Source organism: Rattus norvegicus, chromosome 17 (genome assembly GCF_021556685.1).
Source record: "Rattus norvegicus strain SHRSP/BbbUtx chromosome 17, alternate assembly SHRSP_T2T, whole genome shotgun sequence".
Classification (NCBI taxonomy): Eukaryota; Metazoa; Chordata; class Mammalia; order Rodentia; family Muridae; genus Rattus; species Rattus norvegicus.
The window spans coordinates 382,395-403,466 of NC_141550.1; the positions used below are offsets into that span (position 1 = coordinate 382,395).

The window sequence follows — 21,072 nt, forward strand, 5'->3', positions numbered from 1 at the left end:
CAGGGGCAGGAGCAGGGGCAGGAGCAGGAGCAGGAGCAGGAGCAGGGGCAGGAGCAGGAGCAGGAGCAGGAGCAGGGGTAGGAGCAGGGGCAGGAGCAGGGGCAGGAGCAGGGGCAGGGGCAGGGGCAGGAGCAGGGGCAGGAGCAGGAGCAGGGGCAGGAGCAGGGGCAGGAGCAGGGGCAGGAAAACACTTGGTAATATTTCATCTGCAGCCAAGAAGTAGGGGACACCAAACCTCAACATCTTTCTCTAGTGATCACTTCTTCCAGCAGGACTCCACCTCCTAAAGATCCCGCAACCTTCCCAAACAGCACAACTGGAGACCAAGTGTTCAAACGCATGAGCCTACTGAGTACATTTGATATTTAAACCACAGCACAGGATATTACCAACCTCTGCCTGAACCACAGCAGACACTTAGCCTGAACACTTTCAGCCAGGCAGGTGATAGGGCAGAATGATCAATATACCTATTAATATTCATTCCAACTTTTATAGTTAGATTTTACCAGACGAGTTTTATAAATTGAGGAGACAGGTATTGGATGGGGATCCCGGCCCGCAGCAGCTCTCTGCTCCCAGACCCCGTGAGAGAGAGAGACTTCACCGCCTGGTCAGGTGGGCACTCCTGAGGCTGCAGAGTGGAAGAGACCACCAACACTGCTCACCCCTGTCCACATCCCTGGCCCAAGAGGAAACTGTATAAGGCCTCTGGGCTCCCGTGGGGGAGGGCCCAGGAGCGGCAGGACCCCTGCCTGAGACACCGCCTGAACCTGAAGGAAACAGACCGGATAAACAGTTCTCTGCACCCAAATCCCGTGGGAGGGAGAGCTAAACCTTCAGAGAGGCAGACAAGCCTGGGAAACCAGAAGAGACTGCTCTCTGCACACACATCTCGGACGCCAGAGGAAAAAGCCAAAGACCATCTGGAACCCTGGTGCACTGAAGCTCCCGGAAACGGCGGCACAGGTCTTCCTGGTTGCTGCCGCTGTAGAGAGCCCGTGGGCAGCACCCCACGAGCGAACTTGAGCCTCGGGACCACAGGTAAGACCAAATTTTCTGCTGCAAGAAAGCTGCCTGGTGAACTCAAGACACAGGCCCACAGGAACAGCTGAATACCTGTAGAGGGGAAAAACTACACGCCCGAAAGCAGAACACTCTGTCCCCATAACTGACTGAAAGAAAGGAAAACAGGTCTACAGCACTCCTGACACACAGGCTTATAAGACAGTCTAGCCACTGTCAGAAATAGCAGAACAAAGTAACACTAGAGATAATCTGATGGCAAGAGGCAAGCGCAGGAACCCAAGCAACAGAAACCAAGACTACATGGCACCATCGGAGCCCAATTCTCCCACCAAAACAAACATGGAATATCCAAACACACCAGAAAAGCAAGATCTAGTTTCAAAATCATTTTTGATCATGATGCTGGAGGACTTCAAGAAAGACGTGAAGAACTCCCTTAGAGAAAAAGTAGAAGCCTACAGAGAGGAATCACAAAAATGCCTGAAAGAATTCCAGGAAAACATAAATAAACAAGCAGAAGCCCATAGAGAGGAGACACAAAAATCCCTGAAAGAATTCCAGGAAAATATAAATAAACAAGTAGAAGCCCATAGAGAGGAGACACAAAAATCCCTGAAAGAATTCCAGGAAAACATAAATAAACAAGTAGAAGCCCATAGAGAGGAGACACAAAAATCCCTGAAAGAATTCCAGGAAAACACAATCAAAGAGTTGAAGGAATTAAAAATGGAAATAGAAGCAATCAAGAAAGAACACATGGGTGCTCGCTTCGGCAGCACATATACTAAAATTGGAACGATACAGAGAAGATTAGCATGGCCCCTGCGCAAGGATGACACGCAAATTCGTGAAGCGTTCCATATTTTTCTAGTTTCAAAATCATATTTGATCATGATGCTGGAGGACTTCAAGAAAGACATGAACACACTTAGGGAAGCACAGGAAAACATTAATAAACAAGTAAAAGCCTACAGAGAGGAATCGCAAAAATCCCTGAAAGAATTCCAGGAAAACACAATCAAACAGTTGAAGGAATTAAAAATGGAAATAGAAGCAATCAAGAAAGAACACATGGAAACAACCCTGGATATAGAAAACCAAAAGAAGAGACAAGGAGCTGTAGATACAAGCTTCACCAACAGAATACAAGAGATGGAAGAGAGAATCTCAGGAGCAGAAGATTCCATAGAAATCATTGACTCAACTGTCAAAGATAATGTAAAGTGGAAAAAGCTACTGGTCCAAAACATACAGGAAATCCAGGACTCAATGAGAAGATCAAACCTAAGGATAATAGGTATAGAAGAGAGTGAAGACTCCCAGCTCAAAGGACCAGTAAATATCTTCAACAAAATCATAGAAGAAAACTTCCCTAACCTAAAAAAAGAGATACCCATAGGCATACAAGAAGCCTACAGAACTCCAAATAGATTGGACCAGAAAAGAAACACCTCCCGTCACATAATTGTCAAAACACCAAACGCACAAAATAAAGAAAGAATATTAAAAGCAGTAAGGGAAAAAGGTCAAGTAACATATAAAGGGAGACCTATCAGAATCACACCAGACTTCTCGCCAGAAACTATGAAGGCCAGAAGATCCTGGACGGATGTCATACAGACCCTAAGAGAACACAAATGCCAGCCCAGGTTACTGTATCCAGCAAAACTCTCAATTAACATTGATGGAGAAACCAAGATATTCCATGACAAAACCAAATTTACACAATATCTTTCTACAAATCCAGCACTACAAAGGATAATAAATGGTAAAGCCCAACATAAGGAGGCAAGCTATACCCTAGAAGAAGCAAGAAACTAATCGTCTTGGCAACAAAACAAAGAGAATGAAAGCACACAAACATAACCTCACATCCAAATATGAATATAACTGGAAGCAATAATCATTATTCCTTAATATCTCTCAATATCAATGGCCTCAACTCCCCAATAAAAAGACATAGATTAACAAACTGGATGCGCAACGAGGACCCTGCATTCTGCTGCCTACAAGAAACACACCTCAGAGACAAAGACAGACACTACCTCAGAGTGAAAGGCTGGAAAACAACTTTCCAAGCAAATGATCAGAAGAAGCAAGCTGGAGTAGCCATTCTAATATCAAATAAAATCAATTTCCAACTAAAAGTCATCAAAAAAGATAAGGAAGGACACTTCATATTCATCAAAGGAAAAATCAACCAAGATGAACTCTCAATCCTAAATATCTATGCCCCAAATACAAGGGCACCTACATACGTAAAAGAAACCTTACTAAAGCTCAAAACAAACATTGCACCTCACACAATAATAGTGGGAGATTTCAACACCCCACTCTCATCAATGGACAGATCATGGAAACAGAAATTAAACAGTGATGTAGACAGACTAAGAGAAGTCATGAGCCAAATGGACTTAACGGATATTTATAGAACATTCTATCCTAAAGCAAAAGGATATACCTTCTTCTCAGCTCCTCATGGTACTTTCTCCAAAATTGACCATATAATTGGTCAAAAAACGGGCCTCAACAGGTACAGAAAGATAGAAATAATCCCATGCGTGCTATCGGACCACCACGGCCTAAAACTGGTCTTCAATAACAATAAGGGAAGAATGCCCACATATACGTGGAAATTGAACAATGCTCTACTCAATTATAACCTGGTCAAGGAAGAAATAAAGAAAGAAATTAAAGACTTTTTAGAATTTAATGAAAATGAAGATACAACATACTCAAACTTATGGGACACAATGAAAGCTGTGCTAAGAGGAAAACTCATAGCGCTGAGTGCCTGCAGAAAGAAACAGGAAAGAGCATATGTCAGCAGCTTGACAGCACACCTAAAAGCTCTAGAACAAAAAGAAGCAAATACTCCCAGGAGGAGTAGAAGGCAGGAAATAATCAAACTCAGAGCTGAAATCAACCAAGTAGAAACAAAAAGGACCATAGAAAGAATCAACAGAACCAAAAGTTGGTTCTTTGAGAAAATCAACAAGATAGATAAACCCTTAGCCAGACTAACGAGAGGACACAGAGAGTGTGTCCAAATTAACAAAATCAGAAATGAAAAGGGAGACATAACTACAGATTCAGAGGAAATTCAAAAAATCATCAGATCTTACTATAAAAACCTATATTCAACAAAATTTGAAAATCTTCAGGAAATGGACAATTTCCTAGACAGATACCAGGTATCGAAGTTAAATCAGGAACAGATAAACCAGTTAAACAACCCCATAACTCCTAAGGAAATAGAAGCAGTCATTAAAGGTCTCCCAACCAAAAAGAGCCCAGGTCCAGACGGGTTTAGTGCAGAATTCTATCAAACCTTCATAGAAGACCTCATACCAATATTATCCAAACTATTCCACAAAATTGAAACAGATGGATCACTACCGAATACCTTCTACGAAGCCACAATTACTCTTATACCTAAACCACACAAAGACACAACAAAGAAAGAGAACTTCAGACCAATTTCCCTTATGAATATCGACGCAAAAATACTCAATAAAATTCTGGCAAACCGAATTCAAGAGCACATCAAAACAATCATCCACCATGATCAAGTAGGCTTCATCCCAGGCATGCAGGGATGGTTTAATATACGGAAAACCATCAACGTGATCCATTATATAAACAAACTGAAAGAACAGAACCACATGATCATTTCATTAGATGCTGAGAAAGCATTTGACAAAATTCAACACCCCTTCATGATAAAAGTCCTGGAAAGAATAGGAATTCAAGGCCCATACCTAAACATAGTAAAAGCCATATACAGAAAACCAGTGGCTAACATTAAACTAAATGGAGAGAAACTTGAAGCAATCCCACTAAAATCAGGGACTAGACAAGGCTGCCCACTCTCTCCCTACTTATTCAATATAGTTCTTGAAGTTCTAGCCAGAGCAATCAGACAACAAAAGGAGATCAAAGGGATACAGATCGGAAAAGAAGAGGTCAAAATATCACTATTTGCAGATGACATGATAGTATATTTAAGTGATCCCAAAAGTTCCACCAGAGAACTACTAAAGCTGATAAACAACTTCAGCAAAGTGGCTGGGTATAAAATTAACTCAAATAAATCAGTTGCCTTCCTCTATACAAAAGAGAAACAAGCCGAGAAAGAAATTAGGGAAACGACACCCTTCATAATAGACCCAAATAATATAAAGTACCTCGGTGTGACTTTAACCAAGCAAGTAAAAGATCTGTACAATAAGAACTCAAGACACTGAGGAAAGAAATTGAAGAAGACCTCAGAAGATGGAAAGATCTCCCATGCTCATGGATTGGCAGGATTAATATAGTAAAAATGGCCATTTTACCAAAAGCAATCTACAGATTCAATGCAATCCCCATCAAAATACCAATCCAATTCTTCAAAGAGTTAGACAGAACAATTTGCAAATTCATCTGGAATAACAAAAAACCCAGGATAGCTAAAGCTATCCTCAACAATAAAAGGACTTCAGGGGGAATCACTATCCCTGAACTCAAGCAGTATTACAGAGCAATAGTGATAAAAACTGCATGGTATTGGTACAGAGACAGACAGATAGACCAATGGAATAGAATTGAAGACCCAGAAATGAACCCACACACCTATGGTCACTTGATTTTTGACAAAGGAGCCAAATCCATGAAATGGAAAAAAGATAGCATTTTCAGCAAATGGTGCTGGTTCAACTGGAGGGCAACATGTAGAAGAATGCAGATCGATCCATGCTTATCACCCTGTACAAAGCTTAAGTCCAAGTGGATCAAGGACCTCCACATCAAACCAGACACACTCAAACTAATAGAAGAAAAACTAGGGAAGCATCTGGAACACATGGGCACTGGAAAAAATTTCCTGAACAAAACACCAATGGCTTACGCTCTAAGATCAAGAATCGACAAATGGGATCTCATAAAACTGCAAAGCTTCTGTAAGGCAAAGGACACTGTGGTTAGGACAAAACGGCAACCAACAGATTGGGAAAAGATCTTTACCAATCCTACAACAGATAGAGGCCTTATATCCAAAATATACAAAGAACTCAAGAAGTTAGACCGCAGGGAAACAAATAACCCTATTAAAAAATGGGGTTCAGAGCTAAACAAAGAATTCACAGCTGAGGAATGCCGAATGGCTGAGAAACACCTAAAGAAATGTTCAACATCTTTAGTCATAAGGGAAATGCAAATCAAAACAACCCTGAGATTTCACCTCACACCAGTGCGATTGGCTAAGATCAAAAACTCAGGTGACAGCAGATGCTGGCGAGGATGTGGAGAAAGAGGAACACTCCTCCATTGTTAGTGGGATTGCAGACTGGTAAAACCATTCTGGAAATCAGTCTGGAGGTTCCTCAGAAAATTGGACATTGAACTGCCTGAGGATCCAGCTATACCTCTCTTGGGCATATACCCAAAAGATGCCTCAACATATAAAAGAGACACGTGCTCCACTATGTTCATCGCAGCCTTATTTATAATAGCCAGAAACTGGAAAGAACCCAGATGCCCTACAACAGAGGAATGGATACAGAAAATGTGGTACATCTACACAATGGAATATTACTCAGCTATCAAAAACAACGAGTTTATGAAATTCGTAGGCAAATGTTTGGAACTGGAAAATATCATCCTGAGTGAGCTAACCCAATCACAGAAAGACATACATGGTATGCACTCATTGATAAGTGGCTATTAGCCCAAATGCTTGAATTACCCTAGATCCGTAGAACAAATGAAACTCAAGACGGATGGTGAAAATGTGAATGCTTCACTCTTTCTCTAAAAGGGGAACAAGAATACCCTTGGCAGGGAATAGAGAGGCAAAGATTAAAACAGAGACTGAAGGAACACCCATTCAGAGCCTGCCCCACATGTGGCCCACACATATACAGCCACCCAATTAGACAAGATGGATGAAGCAAAGAAGTGCAGACCGACAGGAGCCGGATATAGATCGCTCCTGAGAGACACAGCCAGAATACAGCAAATATAGAGGCGAATGCCAGCAGCAAACCACTGAACTGAGAATAGGTCCCCTATTGAAGGAATCAGAGAAAGAACTGGAAGAGCTTGAAGGGGCTCGAGACCCCAAAAGTACAACAATGCCAAGCAACCAGAGCTTCCAGGGACTAAGCCACTACCTAAAGACTATACATGGACTGACCCTGGACTCTGACCCCATAGGTAGCAATGAATATCCTAGTAAGAGCACCAGTGGAAGGGGAAGCCCTGGGTCCTGCTAAGACTGAACCCCCAGTGAACTAGTCTATGGGGGGAGGGCGGCAATGGGGGGAGGGTTGGGAGGGGAACACCCATAAGGAAGGGGAGGGGGGAGGGAGATGTTTGCCCGGAAACCGGGAAAGGGAATAACACTCGAAATGTATATAAGAAATACTCAAGTTAATAAAAAAAAAAAAAAAGAAAGAAAGAACACATGGAAACAACCCTGGATATAGAAAACCAAAAGAAGAGACAAGGAGCTGTAGATACAAGCTTCACCAACAGAATACAAGAGATGGAAGAGAGAATCTCAGGAGCAGAAGATTCCATAGAAATCATTGACTCAACTGTCAAAGATAATGTAAAGCGGAAAAAGCTACTGGTCCAAAACATACAGGAAATCCAGGACTCAATGAGAAGATCAAACCTAAGGATAATAGGTATAGAAGAGAGTGAAGACTCCCAGCTCAAAGGACCAGTAAATATCTTCAACAAAATCATAGAAGAAAACTTCCCTAACCTAAAAAAAGAGATACCCATAGGCATACAAGAAGCCTACAGAACTCCAAATAGATTGGACCAGAAAAGAAACACCTCCCGTCACATAATTGTCAAAACACCAAACGCACAAAATAAAGAAAGAATATTAAAAGCAGTAAGGGAAAAAGGTCAAGTAACATATAAAGGGAGACCTATCAGAATCACACCAGACTTCTCGCCAGAAACTATGAAGGCCAGAAGATCCTGGACTGATGTCATACAGACCCTAAGAGAACACAAATGCCAGCCCAGGTTACTGTATCCAGCAAAACTCTCAATTAACATTGATGGAGAAACCAAGATATTCCATGACAAAACCAAATTTACACAATATCTTTCTACAAATCCAGCACTACAAAGGATAATAAATGGTAAAGCCCAACATAAGGAGGCAAGCTATACCCTAGAAGAAGCAAGAAACTAATCGTCTTGGCAACAAAACAAAGAGAATGAAAGCACACAAACATAACCTCACATCCAAATATAAATATAACGGGAAGCAATAATCACTATTCCTTAATATCTCTCAATATCAATGGCCTCAACTCCCCAATAAAAAGACATAGATTAACAAACTGGATACGCAACGAGGACCCTGCATTCTGCTGCCTACAGGAAACACACCTCAGAGACAAAGACAGACACTACCTCAGAGTGAAAGGCTGGAAAACAACTTTCCAAGCAAATGGTCAGAAGAAGCAAGCTGGAGTAGCCATTCTAATATCAAATAAAATCAATTTTCAACTAAAACTCATCATAAAAGATAAGGAAGGACACTTCATATTCATCAAAGGAAAAATCAACCAAGATGAACTCTCAATCCTAAATATCTATGCCCCAAATACAAGGGCACCTACATACGTAAAAGAAACCTTACTAAAACTCAAAACAAACATTGCACCTCACACAATAATAGTGGGAGATTTCAACACCCCACTCTCATCAGTGGACAGATCACGAAAACAGAAATTAAACAGTGATGTAGACAGACTAAGAGAAGTCATGAGCCAAATGGACTTAACGGATATTTATAGAACATTCTATCCTAAAGCAAAAGGATATACCTTCTTCTCAGCTCCTCATGGTACTTTCTCCAAAATTGACCATATAATTGGTCAAAAAACGGGCCTCAACAGGTACAGAAAGATAGAAATAATCCCATGCGTGCTATCGGACCACCACGGCCTAAAACTGGTCTTCAAAAACAATAAGGGAAGAATGCCCACATATACGTGGAAATTGAACAATGCTCTACTCAATGATAAACTGGTCATGGAAGAAATAAAGTAAGAAATTAAAGACTTTTTAGAATTTAATGAAAATGAAGGTACAACATACCCAAACTTATGGGACACAATGAAAGCTGTGCTAAGAGGAAAACTCATAGCGCTGAGTGCCTGCAGAAAGAAACAGGAAAGAACATATGTCAGCAGCTTGACAGCACACCTAAAAGCTCTAGAACAAAAAGAAGCAAATACTCCCAGGAGGAGTAGAAGGCAGGAAATAATCAAACTCAGAGCTGAAATCAACCAAGTAGAAACAAAAAGGACCATAGAAAGAATCAACAGAACCAAAAGTTGGTTCTTTGAGAAAATCAACAAGATAGATAAACCCTTAGCCAGACTAACGAGAGGACACAGAGAGTGCGTCCAAATTAACAAAATCAGAAATGAAAAGGGAGACATAACTACAGATTCAGAGGAAATTCAAAAAAATACCAGATCTTACTATAAAAGCCTATATTCAACAAAACTTGAAAATCTTCAGGAAATGGACAATTTCCTAGACAGATACCAGGTATCGAAGTTAAATCAGGAACAGACAAACCAGTGAAACAACCCCATAACTCCTAAGGAAATAGAAGCAGTCATTAAAGGTCTCCCAACAAAAAGGAGCCCAGGTCCAGACGGGTTTAGTGCAGAATTCTATCAAACCTTCATAGAAGACCTCATACCAATATTATCCAAACTATTCCACAAAATTGAAACAGTTGGATCACTACCGAATACCTTCTACGAAGCCACTATTACTCTTATACCTAAACCACAGAAAGACACAACAAAGAAAGAGAACTTCAGACCAATTTCCCTTATGAATATCGACGCAAAAATACTCAATAAAATTCTGGCAAACCGAATTCAAGAGCACATCAAAACAATCATCCACCATGATCAAGTAGGCTTCATCCCAGGCATGCAGGGATGGTTTAATATACGGAAAACCATCAACGTGATCCATTATATAAACAAACTGAAAGAACAGAACCACATGATCATTTCATTAGATGCTGAGAAAGCATTTGACAAAATTCAACACCCCTTCATGATAAAAGTCCTGGAAAGAATAGGAATTCAAGGCCCATACCTAAACATAGTAAAAGCCATATACAGAAAACCAGTTGCTAACATTAAACTAAATGGAGAGAAACTTGAAGCAATCCCACTAAAATCAGGGACTAGACAAGGCTGCCCACTCTCTCCCTACTTATTCAATATAGTTCTTGAAGTTCTAGCCAGAGCAATCAGACAACAAAAGGAGATCAAAGGGATACAGATCGGAAAAGAAGAGGTCAAAATATCACTATTTGCAGATGACATGATAGTATATTTAAGTGATCCCAAAAGTTCCACCAGAGAACTACTAAAGCTGATAAACAACTTCAGCAAAGTGGCTGGGTATAAAATTAACTCAAATAAATCAGTTGCCTTCCTCTATACAAAAGAGAAACAAGCCGAGAAAGAAATTAGGGAAACGACACCCTTCATAATAGACCCAAATAATATAAAGTACCTCGGTGTGACTTTAACCAAGCAAGTAAAAGATCTGTACAATAAGAACTTCAAGACACTGAGGAAAGAAATTGAAGAAGACCTCAGAAGATGGAAAGATCTCCCATGCTCATGGATTGGCAGGATTAATATAGTAAAAATGGCCATTTTACCAAAAGCAATCTACAGATTCAATGCAATCCCCATCAAAATACCAATCCAATTCTTCAAAGAGTTAGACAGAACAATTTGCAAATTCATCTGGAATAACAAAAAACCCAGGATAGCTAAAGCTATCCTCAACAATAAAAGGACTTCAGGGGGAATCACTATCCCTGAACTCAAGCAGTATTACAGAGCAATAGTGATAAAAACTGCATGGTATTGGTACAGAGACAGACAGATAGACCAATGGAATAGAATTGAAGACCCAGAAATGAACCCACACACCTATGGTCACTTGATTTTTGACAAAGGAGCCAAAACCATGAAATGGAAAAAAGATAGCATTTTCAGCAAATGGTGCTGGTTCAACTGGAGGGCAACATGTAGAAGAATGCAGATCGATCCATGCTTATCACCCTGTACAAAGCTTAAGTCCAAGTGGATCAAGGACCTCCACATCAAACCAGACACACTCAAACTAATAGAAGAAAAACTAGGGAAGCATCTGGAACACATGGGCACTGGAAAAAATTTCCTGAACAAAACACCAATGGCTTATGCTCTAAGATCAAGAATCGACAAATGGGATCTCATAAAACTGCAAAGCTTCTGTAAGGCAAAGGACACTGTGGTTAGGACAAAACGGCAACCAACAGATTGGGAAAAGATCTTTACCAATCCTACAACAGATAGAGGCCTTATATCCAAAATATACAAAGAACTCAAGAAGTTAGACTGCAGGGAAACAAATAACCCTATTAAAAAATGGGGTTCAGAGCTAAACAAAGAATTCACAGCTGAGGAATGCCAAATGGCTGAGAAACACCTAAAGAAATGTTCAACATCTTTAGTCATAAGGGAAATGCAAATCAAAACAACCCTGAGATTTCACCTCACACCAGTGCGATTGGCTAAGATCAAAAACTCAGGTGACAGCAGATGCTGGCGAGGATGCGGAGAAAGAGGAACACTACTCCATTGTTGGTGGGATTGCAGACTGGTACAACCATTCTGGAAATCAGTCTGGAGGTTCCTCAGAAAATTGGACATTGAACTGCCTGAGGATCCAGCTATACCTCTCTTGGGCATATACCCAAAAGATGCCTCAACATATAAAAGAGACACGTGCTCCACTATGTTCATCGCAGCCTTATTTATAATAGCCAGAAGCTGGAAAGAACCCAGATGCCCTTCAACAGAGGAATGGATACAGAAAATGTGGTACATCTACACAATGGAATACTACTCAGCTATCAAAAACAACGAGTTTATGAAATTCGTAGGCAAATGGTTGGAACTGGAAAATATCATCCTGAGTGAACTAACCCAATCACAGAAAGACATACATGGTATGCACTCATTGATAAGTGGCTATTAGCCCAAATGCTTGAATTACCCTAGATCCGTAGAACAAATGAAACTCAAGACGGATGGTGAAAATGTGAATGCTTCACTCTTTCTCTAAAAGGGGAACAAGAATACCCTTGGCAGGGAATAGAGAGGCAAAGATTAAAACAGAGACTGAAGGAACACCCATTCAGAGCCTGCCCCACATGTGGCCCACACATATACAGCCACCCAATTAGACAAGATGGATGAAGCAAAGAAGTGCAGACCGACAGGAGCCGGATGTAGATTGCTCCTGAGAGACACAGCCAGAATACAGCAAATACAGAGGCGAATGCCAGCAGCAAACCACTGAACTGAGAATAGGACTCCCGTTGAAGGAATCAGAGAAAGAACTGGAAGAGCTTGAAGGGGCTGGAGACCCCATATGTACAACAATGCCAAGCAACCAGAGCTTCCAGGGACTAAGCCACTACCTAAAGACTATACATGGACTGACCCTGGACTCTGACCCCATAGGTAGCAATGAATATCCTAGTAAGAGCACCAGTGGAAGGGGAAGCCCTGGGTCCTGCTAAGACTGAACCCCCAGTGAACTAGACTATGGGGGGAGGGCGGCAATGGGGGGAGGGTTGGGAGGGGAACACCCATAAGGAAGGGGAGGGGGGAGGGGGATGTTTGCCCGGAAACAGGGAAAGGGAATAACACTTGAAATGTATATAAGGAATACTCAAGTTAATAAAAAAAAAAAGAAAAAGAAAAAAAATAAATTTAGGAGACAAAGGTTTGCAGTAGAAAGCAACAGAAAAAGCCACCAAGTTTGAAGACAGTGCTAGGGTACAACCATTTTACTCATGGAAGGGAAACTAGAATGCCCAGTTGAATAGTCTGGGTGGGATGTGTTCCTTTCTGTTTTGACTTATTTTTCTATTTATTATTGTGGTTGTTATTGGGGAGTAATGAATGCAGGCACATGTGTGTTGTGCTGCTTTTGTGGGGGTTAGAAGACAATCCTCGATAACTGGTTCTCCTAGGGATAGCAATCAAACATGACATAACATAGACTAAGACAAGCCACAAAGCCTCATATCACGGCTGGAGGAGGAAACACAGCAGGAGGAAAAGGGTCCCAAGAGCAAGCAAAACCCAATTTAAAAACGGGCTACAGAGCTAAACAGAGGCTTCTCAAACGAGGAGTCTTGAATGGCCATAAAGCACCTTAAGAAATGTTTAACACCCTTAATCATCAGGGAAATGCAAATCTAAGCAACCCTGAGATTCCATCTTATCCCAATCAGAATGGCTAGAACCAAAAACTCAGGTGACAGCACATGCTAACAAGGATGTGTAGAAAGAGGAATGCTCCTTCGTTGCTGGTGGGATTGCAAACTGGTACAACAACTCTGGAAATCAACCTGGCAGTCCCTCAAAAAAATTGGAAATAATTCTACCTGAAGGTCCAGCTATACCACTCCTGGACATATACCCCAAAGATTCTCCATCATACTACAAGGTCACATGCTCCACTATGTTCATAGCAGCATTATTTATAATAGCCAGAAACTGGAAGCAGCCCAGATATCCATCAACCAAAGAATGGATATAGAAAATGTGGTTCATTTACACAATGGAATACTATTAAGCTATTAAGGCAAATGGATAGAACTAGAAAATGTCCTGAGTGAGCTGACCCAGACTCAAAAGGACACACATGGCTTGATAAGTGGATATTAGCCCCCAAAGTACAGAATATCCAGGATACAACCCACAGACTGTAAGAAGTTTAACAAGGAGGAAGGCCCAAGTGAGGGTGCTTCAATCCCAATATAGAAGGGGAAACAAAATAATCGTGGGAAGCAGAGTGAGAGAGTGACCTGGATGGGTGTGGGGAGGGAAAGGGGAAGGGGAAAAGTGGGTGAGATCAGATATAGGGGAGACAGAAGAGAAGCCCAGAGGGCCAGGAGAATGAGTGGAAATATGCAGCTGCTGGGGGTGGGGGTTGGGGAAACCTCTAGAAAGTCTCAGAGACCTGGGATGTGAGAGACTCAATGGGGTGACCTTAGTCAAAATGCCCAACAGTGGGGAGATAGAACCTGAAGAGACTTCCTTCAGTAGAGGGATGATGTCACCAACCTACCTTCAAACTTTTTGACCCAGAATTGTCAAAAAGGGACAAAAAGCAGAGCAAAGACTGAAGCAAAGGTTGTCCAGTAACCAGCCCAATTTGGGATCCATCCCATGGGCGGGCACCAAAGCCGGACACTATTACCGATGCTATATTGTGCCTGAAGACAGGAGCCTAGCATGGCTGTCCTCTGAAAGACTCTACCAGCAGTTGACTGAGACAGATGCAGATATTCGCAGTCAACCATTGGACTGAGGTCAGGGACCCCTATGGAAGAGTTAAGGGAAGAATTAAAGGAGCTAAAGGGGATGGCAACCCCACAGGAAGGCCAACAGTGTCATCTAACCCAGACTCCTGGGAGCTCCAAGAAACTAGGCTACCAACCAAAGAGCATACATGGGATAGTCGAGGCCCTGCCTACACATATACAGACAAGGACTGCCTTGTCTGACATGACTGGGAGAGGATATGCCTAATCCTGTAGAGACTTGATGCCCTAGAGTAGAGGGAATCTGGGGGTGGGGGAAGAGCACCCTCTCAGAAGTGAAGGGAAGATGGGGTGACGAACTCTGGGAGGGGGACAGGGAGGGGCAACATTTGATATGTAAAAAATTAATTAATTAAAATAAAAACAGAAACACCCTAATCCCACAAGAACATCAAGCTACACAATCATAATGTTTGTGTAGAGGACCTAGCTCAGACCCATACAGTGTCTCTGTGAGACCCTGCGAGCCCTGCCTATTGATTCTGTAGATTGTGTTCTCCTGGTGTACTCAACCTCTCTGGCTCCTAGAATCCTTTCTCCACTTCTTCAGTGAGGTTCACCTGGCTCTGCCTAATGTCTGGCTGTAGGTCTCTATATCTGCTCCTATCAGGTGATAGATAATGCCTCTCTGATGACAACTGGGCTAGTTGCTGACGGTAAGTACGGCAGAATATCATTACAAATTATTTCATTTACTTTTTCCAGCCATATATTATACTACCTGGGTCTCTGGGCATTCCAGCCTCAGGTTCCTGGTTAACAAATGTCAGGCATTGGCTCCCTTTCAGTGGAGTGGGCCTCAAGCTGAACTAGGCATTGGTTGGCCACTCCCACAAATTCTGCACCACCATTACCCCAGCATACCTTGCAGGAAGGACAAATTATAGGTTGAAGGATTGTGTCTGGATTGATGTCCCATTTCTACTGCTGGGAGCCTTGTCTGGTTAAAGAAGATAGCTGGTTCAGGTTCCACATCTCCCATTACTAGGAATCTTCTCATAGACTTCAGGGAGTTCCCACTGTACTAGGTTCCCACATTGCCCCCAAATGCCCCGTCCAATTTCAGTCATTTCTTCCAGTACTCTCTCCTCAATCTCTTCCCCCAACCTGATTCTTCCTGTTCCCATGTTCTCCCACCTCCAGTCCACTTACATTTCCATTCACAGGAAAATCTGTGAGTCTCCCCTTGAGTCCTCCTTGTTATTTAGCCTCTCTGGGTCTATGCATTGTAACATGATTACCTTTATTTAATAACTAATGTCCATTGTAAGTGAGTAGTATATACTGTGTTTGTGGGTCTAGGTTATATCACTCAGGGTGATTTTTTTTTTAGTTCCATCCATTTGTCTGAAAATTTTATGATATCATTGTTTTAAACAGCTAGAAATATTCCATTATGTAACCGTACCACATTTTCTTTATCCATTATTCAGTTGAGGTTGTTTTTAGTTACTGGCTATTATGAGTAAATATGTTATGAATATGGTTGAGCAAGTGACCTTGTGGTAGGATGGAAAGTCCTTGAGGTAGATAAATTCCCAATTTTTTTTAAAGGAACCACCACACTGATTTCCACAGTGGCTCCTCAAGTTTGCTCTCCCACCAGCAATAGATGAGTGTTCTCCTTGCTTTACACCCTTACACCATGAACTGTTGTTTGTTTTTTATCTTAGCCATTCCAACAGGTGTAAAATGGAGTTTCAAAGTAGTTTGATCTGCATTTCCCTTATGACTACGGATGTTGATCATTTCTTTAAGTGTTTCTCAGCCATCCGAGTTTCCACTATTGAGGATTCTCTGTTTAGATCTGTACTCCATTTTTAAATTGGATTATTTAGTTTGTTGATGTGGAGTTCTTTATATAGTTGGATATTATCCCTCTGTCAGATGGTGAGTTGGTGGAAATGTTCCCCATTCTGTAGGCTCCTGCTTTGTCTCCATTGACAGTCCTTTGCCTTACAGAAGTTTTTCAATTTCATGAGGTACCATTTATTGATTGTTGGTCTTAGTAGCTGGGCTTAGCTGGGGATTCTGTTCAGGGAGAATTGTCTCTTGTGCAAATGGATTCAAGGCTATTCCCACTTCCTTTTCTAATAGGTACAGTGTATCTGGTTTTATGTTGGGGTCTTTAATCAACTTGTACTTGAGTTTTGTGCAAGGGGATAAATACTTTTTTGTTCCATCGGCATTTATGACTTCTTTATCAAAAATCAGTTATTTATAAATGCATGGATTTACATCTGGGTCTTTGATTTTACTCCATTAATCGACCTCACTGTTGTTATGCCAATATCATGCGGTTTTTTATTGCATTAGCTCTATAGTACAGCTTAATATCAGGGATTGTGATATCTCTGAATGTTTTTTTTCTACAGAATTATTTTAGCTATCTTGAGTTGTTTGTTTTTCCATATGAAGTTGAGAATTGCCTTTTTAATATCTGTGAAAATTTACGTTGGAATTGTGATAGGGATTGCACTAAATTTGTAGAATGATTTTGGTAGGAAGGTCATTTTACTATATTAATACTACTGTTCCATAAGCATGGGGGATATTTCCATCTTCTGATGATACCTTCTTCAATTTCTTTCTTTAAATACTAGGTATATTTTCCCTTATTTCTTCTCGATCATTTGTATATAGGAGAACTACTGATTTTCTTTAGTTAATCTTCTACCCAGCCATTTCAGGTGTTTATCAGCTGTAGGATTTTTCCCTTGTAGAGTTTTTGAGGCATATATATATGTGTGTGTTTGGATCCACTTGTTCTCCTTCAGTTGTCTTATTGCTCCAGCTAGACCTTCAATCACTGTATTCAAAAGAAATGGAGAGAGTAGACAGCCTTGTCTTATTCCAGATTTTAGTGGTTTTGCTTTGAGTTTCTTTCCATTTAATTTGATGTCAGCTATAGACTTGCTGTCAATTATCTTTATAGTGTTTAGATGTATCCCTTTTAACCCTAACCTCTCCAATACTTTTGTCATGAAGGGGTGTAAGATTTTGTCAGAGGCTTTTTCAGCGTCTAATGAAATGATCATATGGGTTTTTCTTAAGTTTGTTTATATGGTGGATTACATTGACTGATTTTCATGTGCTGAATCATCCCCTATCTCTAGGATAAAGTCTACTTGATAATGGTGGATGATCTTTTCTTAGTGTTCTTGGATTCAATTTTCAAGTATTTTCATGAGTATTTTGTTCATGAGGGATGTTGGACTTTGTTGAATCATTGTGTTGCTTGGGTTTCAGGGTGACTGTGACCTCATAAGATGAATTTTACAATGTTCTTTGTGTTTCTATTTTGTGGAATAATTTGATGTATATTGGCATTTGCTCTTCTTTGAATGTCTGGTAGAATTTTATGTTAAAACCATCTAGCTCTTGCTTTTTTTTTAGTTGAGAGAATTAAAATGACTCTGTCTATTCCCTTAGTTATAGGTATGTTGAAATTATTTATTTATTTGATCTTGATTGAGCTTTGGTAAGTGGTACCTATCAAGAAAATTATCTATATTTTTTTTAGAGTTTCCAATTTGTGGATTCAGGTTTTTAAAGTATGACCTTATGATTCTTTGGATTTTCTTGGTGTCTACTGTTATGTCCCTCTTTTTGTTTCTGATTTTGTTAATGAGGATATTTTCTCTGTGTCTTTTAGTTAGTCTGGATAAGGGTTTGTCTATCTTATTGATTTTCTCAAAGAACCAACTCTTTGTTTCCTTGATTCCTATTATTGTTCTTTTTGTTTCTTTTTTATTGATTTCAACCATCAGTTTGATTATTTTCAGCCATCTACTCATTTTCAGTGAGCTTTCTTTTATTTTGTTTCATTTTGGTTTTTTTGTTCTAGACCTTTTAGGTGTGCTGTTAAGTTGCTAGTGTAAAATCTCTCCAAAAACTTTTATGTAGGCATCTAGAGCTATAAACTTCTGTTTTAGCATAACTTTCATTGTATCCCATAAGTTTTGGCATGTTCTTCATTCATTTTCCTTGAATTCTTTATTTCTACCTTAACCCAGTAGTCATTCAGTAAAGAGTTGTCCAGTTTCCATAAATTTGTAGGCTTTCTGTTGTTTCTGTTGTTGTTGAAATCCAGCTTTAATCTGTAGTGGTTTATTTGATGGTTAATGCAGGGATTAATTTCAATTTTCTTGTATTTGTTGTTGGATTTTTTTCATGTGTAATTCATACATTCCTAAAAAGCTCAAGTAAATGGAATTTTGAAAGGAAACACAACAGAATATTTCTGTAAGAAAGAGGCTTAGGGTTTAGGGCTGATTTTTCTTTGTTTTTACTTTTCTTCAAATGCCCATGAGCAGAACTTTTACCAATTTACTGCACTAGTCATTGTGATTTAAAATAAATTTAAGTGTTAAGGATAAATGGCCTCTCCTTTCCTCCCACGTTATTAAATTTTTCTATATTAACATGTATTAATTGTACATATTAATGGGTTCAGTATGATGTTTCTACATATATATGATAGTATGCCATATCCAGATCCAAACTAACCAGATCCAAGCTCCATAGCTTTACACACACACACACACACACACACACACACACACACACACACACTTCAATATGAGGCAAAATATAAACAAGCTTCTTTCTTCTTAGTCTGGTCTTTCACAGTGCTCAGACAATAAGAATGGGCAAAAAGCACTCCTGGAGGACCTGGGTAGAGATAATGGTGGTGTATGTCCCGCAGAAGCTCACTGGACATTGGCCCACTGAAAGCTTCAGTAATCGTGTTAGCAATGTAGAAATCTTGCACTTGTATTTTATGTGAAGTGGATTCAGGATGATAACATGGAATCAATGCTGTGGTTATTAAAAAAAAGACCCTGAATGTAATCTAATCCTATCTGACCTATATGATACTATATTTTTTCTCCCAAAGACAGTAGCATCTCACCTGTAACTTAAGGAAGTAAGGCTAGAATAATGCCTTAGGTCTCTTTTAACTCTCTATTGTTACTCTCTAGGATTCTTGGTAAAAATCCTTGGACATTACTTACTGTGGTGTTTTATTTCCCTAATGATGTAGTTTTATAAGAACAGCCTTATTGCTTGGAGATGATGGCAGAGGGATGTGTGAAATGAAAACTTCAGAACAGCAAGTCTAATGGTAGTCATAAACCACCATCATTAAAATGTTTGTAAATGTTTTAATGGCGCTGATATTTAGAGTATCTTAAAACCAAAAGAATATTAGACAATAGTAGCTAACTGAGGAACCAAGGCAAAATTGCCTTATCTGTGTTAAACATGAGCAGAGTTATTCGAAAGATAGCCTTTTGGATATAAACAGAGTTAAAACGAGCCACCACTAATATGAGCAGAGGGGATATAAAGGTGATCTTGAAGATATATTGACCCTTCCTCTGTGTTTTTTCCAGGGATTTCCAGGAAACACAAATGCAGACAGTGTGGTGCAATATAGTCTCCAGCCTTCCTTCCACACCAGGTTCCTGCGCTTTCTCCCCTTAGCCTGGAACCCCAAGGGCAGGATTGGAATGCGGATAGAAGTATATGGGTGTTCATACAGTAAGTGATATTTATTCTTCGTGTGAAATAAATATCTGCATGAGATGCTGTAAAATCCAGTGTCAGTTAAAAATTACTTGCTCTAGCCTTTTTAATAGTTGTATAACTAAAACTGAGTTTTATAAAAAGACTTCTATTAACTCCTTATGACAATATAGGATTTAATTGTTTTTTCATAGTTAAATTTAAAGGTTACCTAGTGGGTAAAATGTTTGATATAAAATGAGGGCTTAAGTTTGGAGCCCCAGTATCACATAAAAAGGTAAGGTGTGCAGTGAATGTCTGTGAATCCAGTGCAGGAGACCAAGAACAGAGACAGGAAACTCACTGGAGCATACTGACCAGCCAATTTAGCCAACAGATGAATTACCAGGTCAGTGAAGAGAATCTATCTCAGTTAAATGAGGTGACAGACAATAAAGGAAGACACCTGGTATTGACCAGGATGCATAAAGCCACTCGCATGAACATCTAGATGAACACATAGATGTCCTCCCCCCCACACACACGGAATTTAGAGGTAGACTCAACCCAAAATTCATTTATCTTTAGATTCCAAGAGTTTAATAAAATACTTCTAGCATTGTAGACATTCAATAAAGCAGTTAAATTCTAACTAATAACAGATGACATTGACTTTCAGAGGCTTCTATGGGTCTATGGAAGCACTAGTGTTTGGGAACTAACTTCTAACATGCAGCACCTGAAACACCACATCATGGTACTAACTCAACTTTTCTCTATCAGTGTCACTGTGAAGTCTTTACTTCCTCTGATCTTCATTTACTGGGAAATTATATTTCTGCACCAGCTTCCTTTATCATCTATTAACTGTAATAAAAAATAAAAAAATAGTGTAGACATGAAGAATACCTGACCCTGAGCTCCAACTGCATAGGTAGCAATGAATGGCCTAGTAAGAGCACCAGTAGAAGGGGAAGCCCTTGGTCCTGCCAAGACTGAATCCCCAGTGAACGTGATTGTTGGGGGGAGGGCAGTACTGGGGGGAGGATAGGGAGGGGAACACCCATATAGAAGATGGGGTTAGGGGG

At 40.2% G+C, this 21,072-nt stretch overlaps 1 protein-coding gene and 1 non-coding gene across 3 annotated transcripts in view; both read left to right on the forward strand.

Annotated features, from left to right (window-relative positions):
- The window catches only part of Cntnap3 (contactin associated protein family member 3), a 184,336-nt gene that overhangs the window by 87,596 nt on the left and 75,668 nt on the right, over positions 1–21,072 (forward strand). For both annotated transcript variants that reach the window (XM_087589929.1, NM_001402217.1), the window contains 1 exon segment: positions 19,873–20,020. In XM_087589929.1, coding sequence (XP_087446055.1) covers positions 19,873–20,020 — 148 coding nt within the window.
- Positions 1,790–1,896, forward strand: LOC120098036 (U6 spliceosomal RNA). Its single transcript, XR_015642096.1, has one exon. It is a non-coding gene; the product is annotated as a U6 spliceosomal RNA (small nuclear RNA).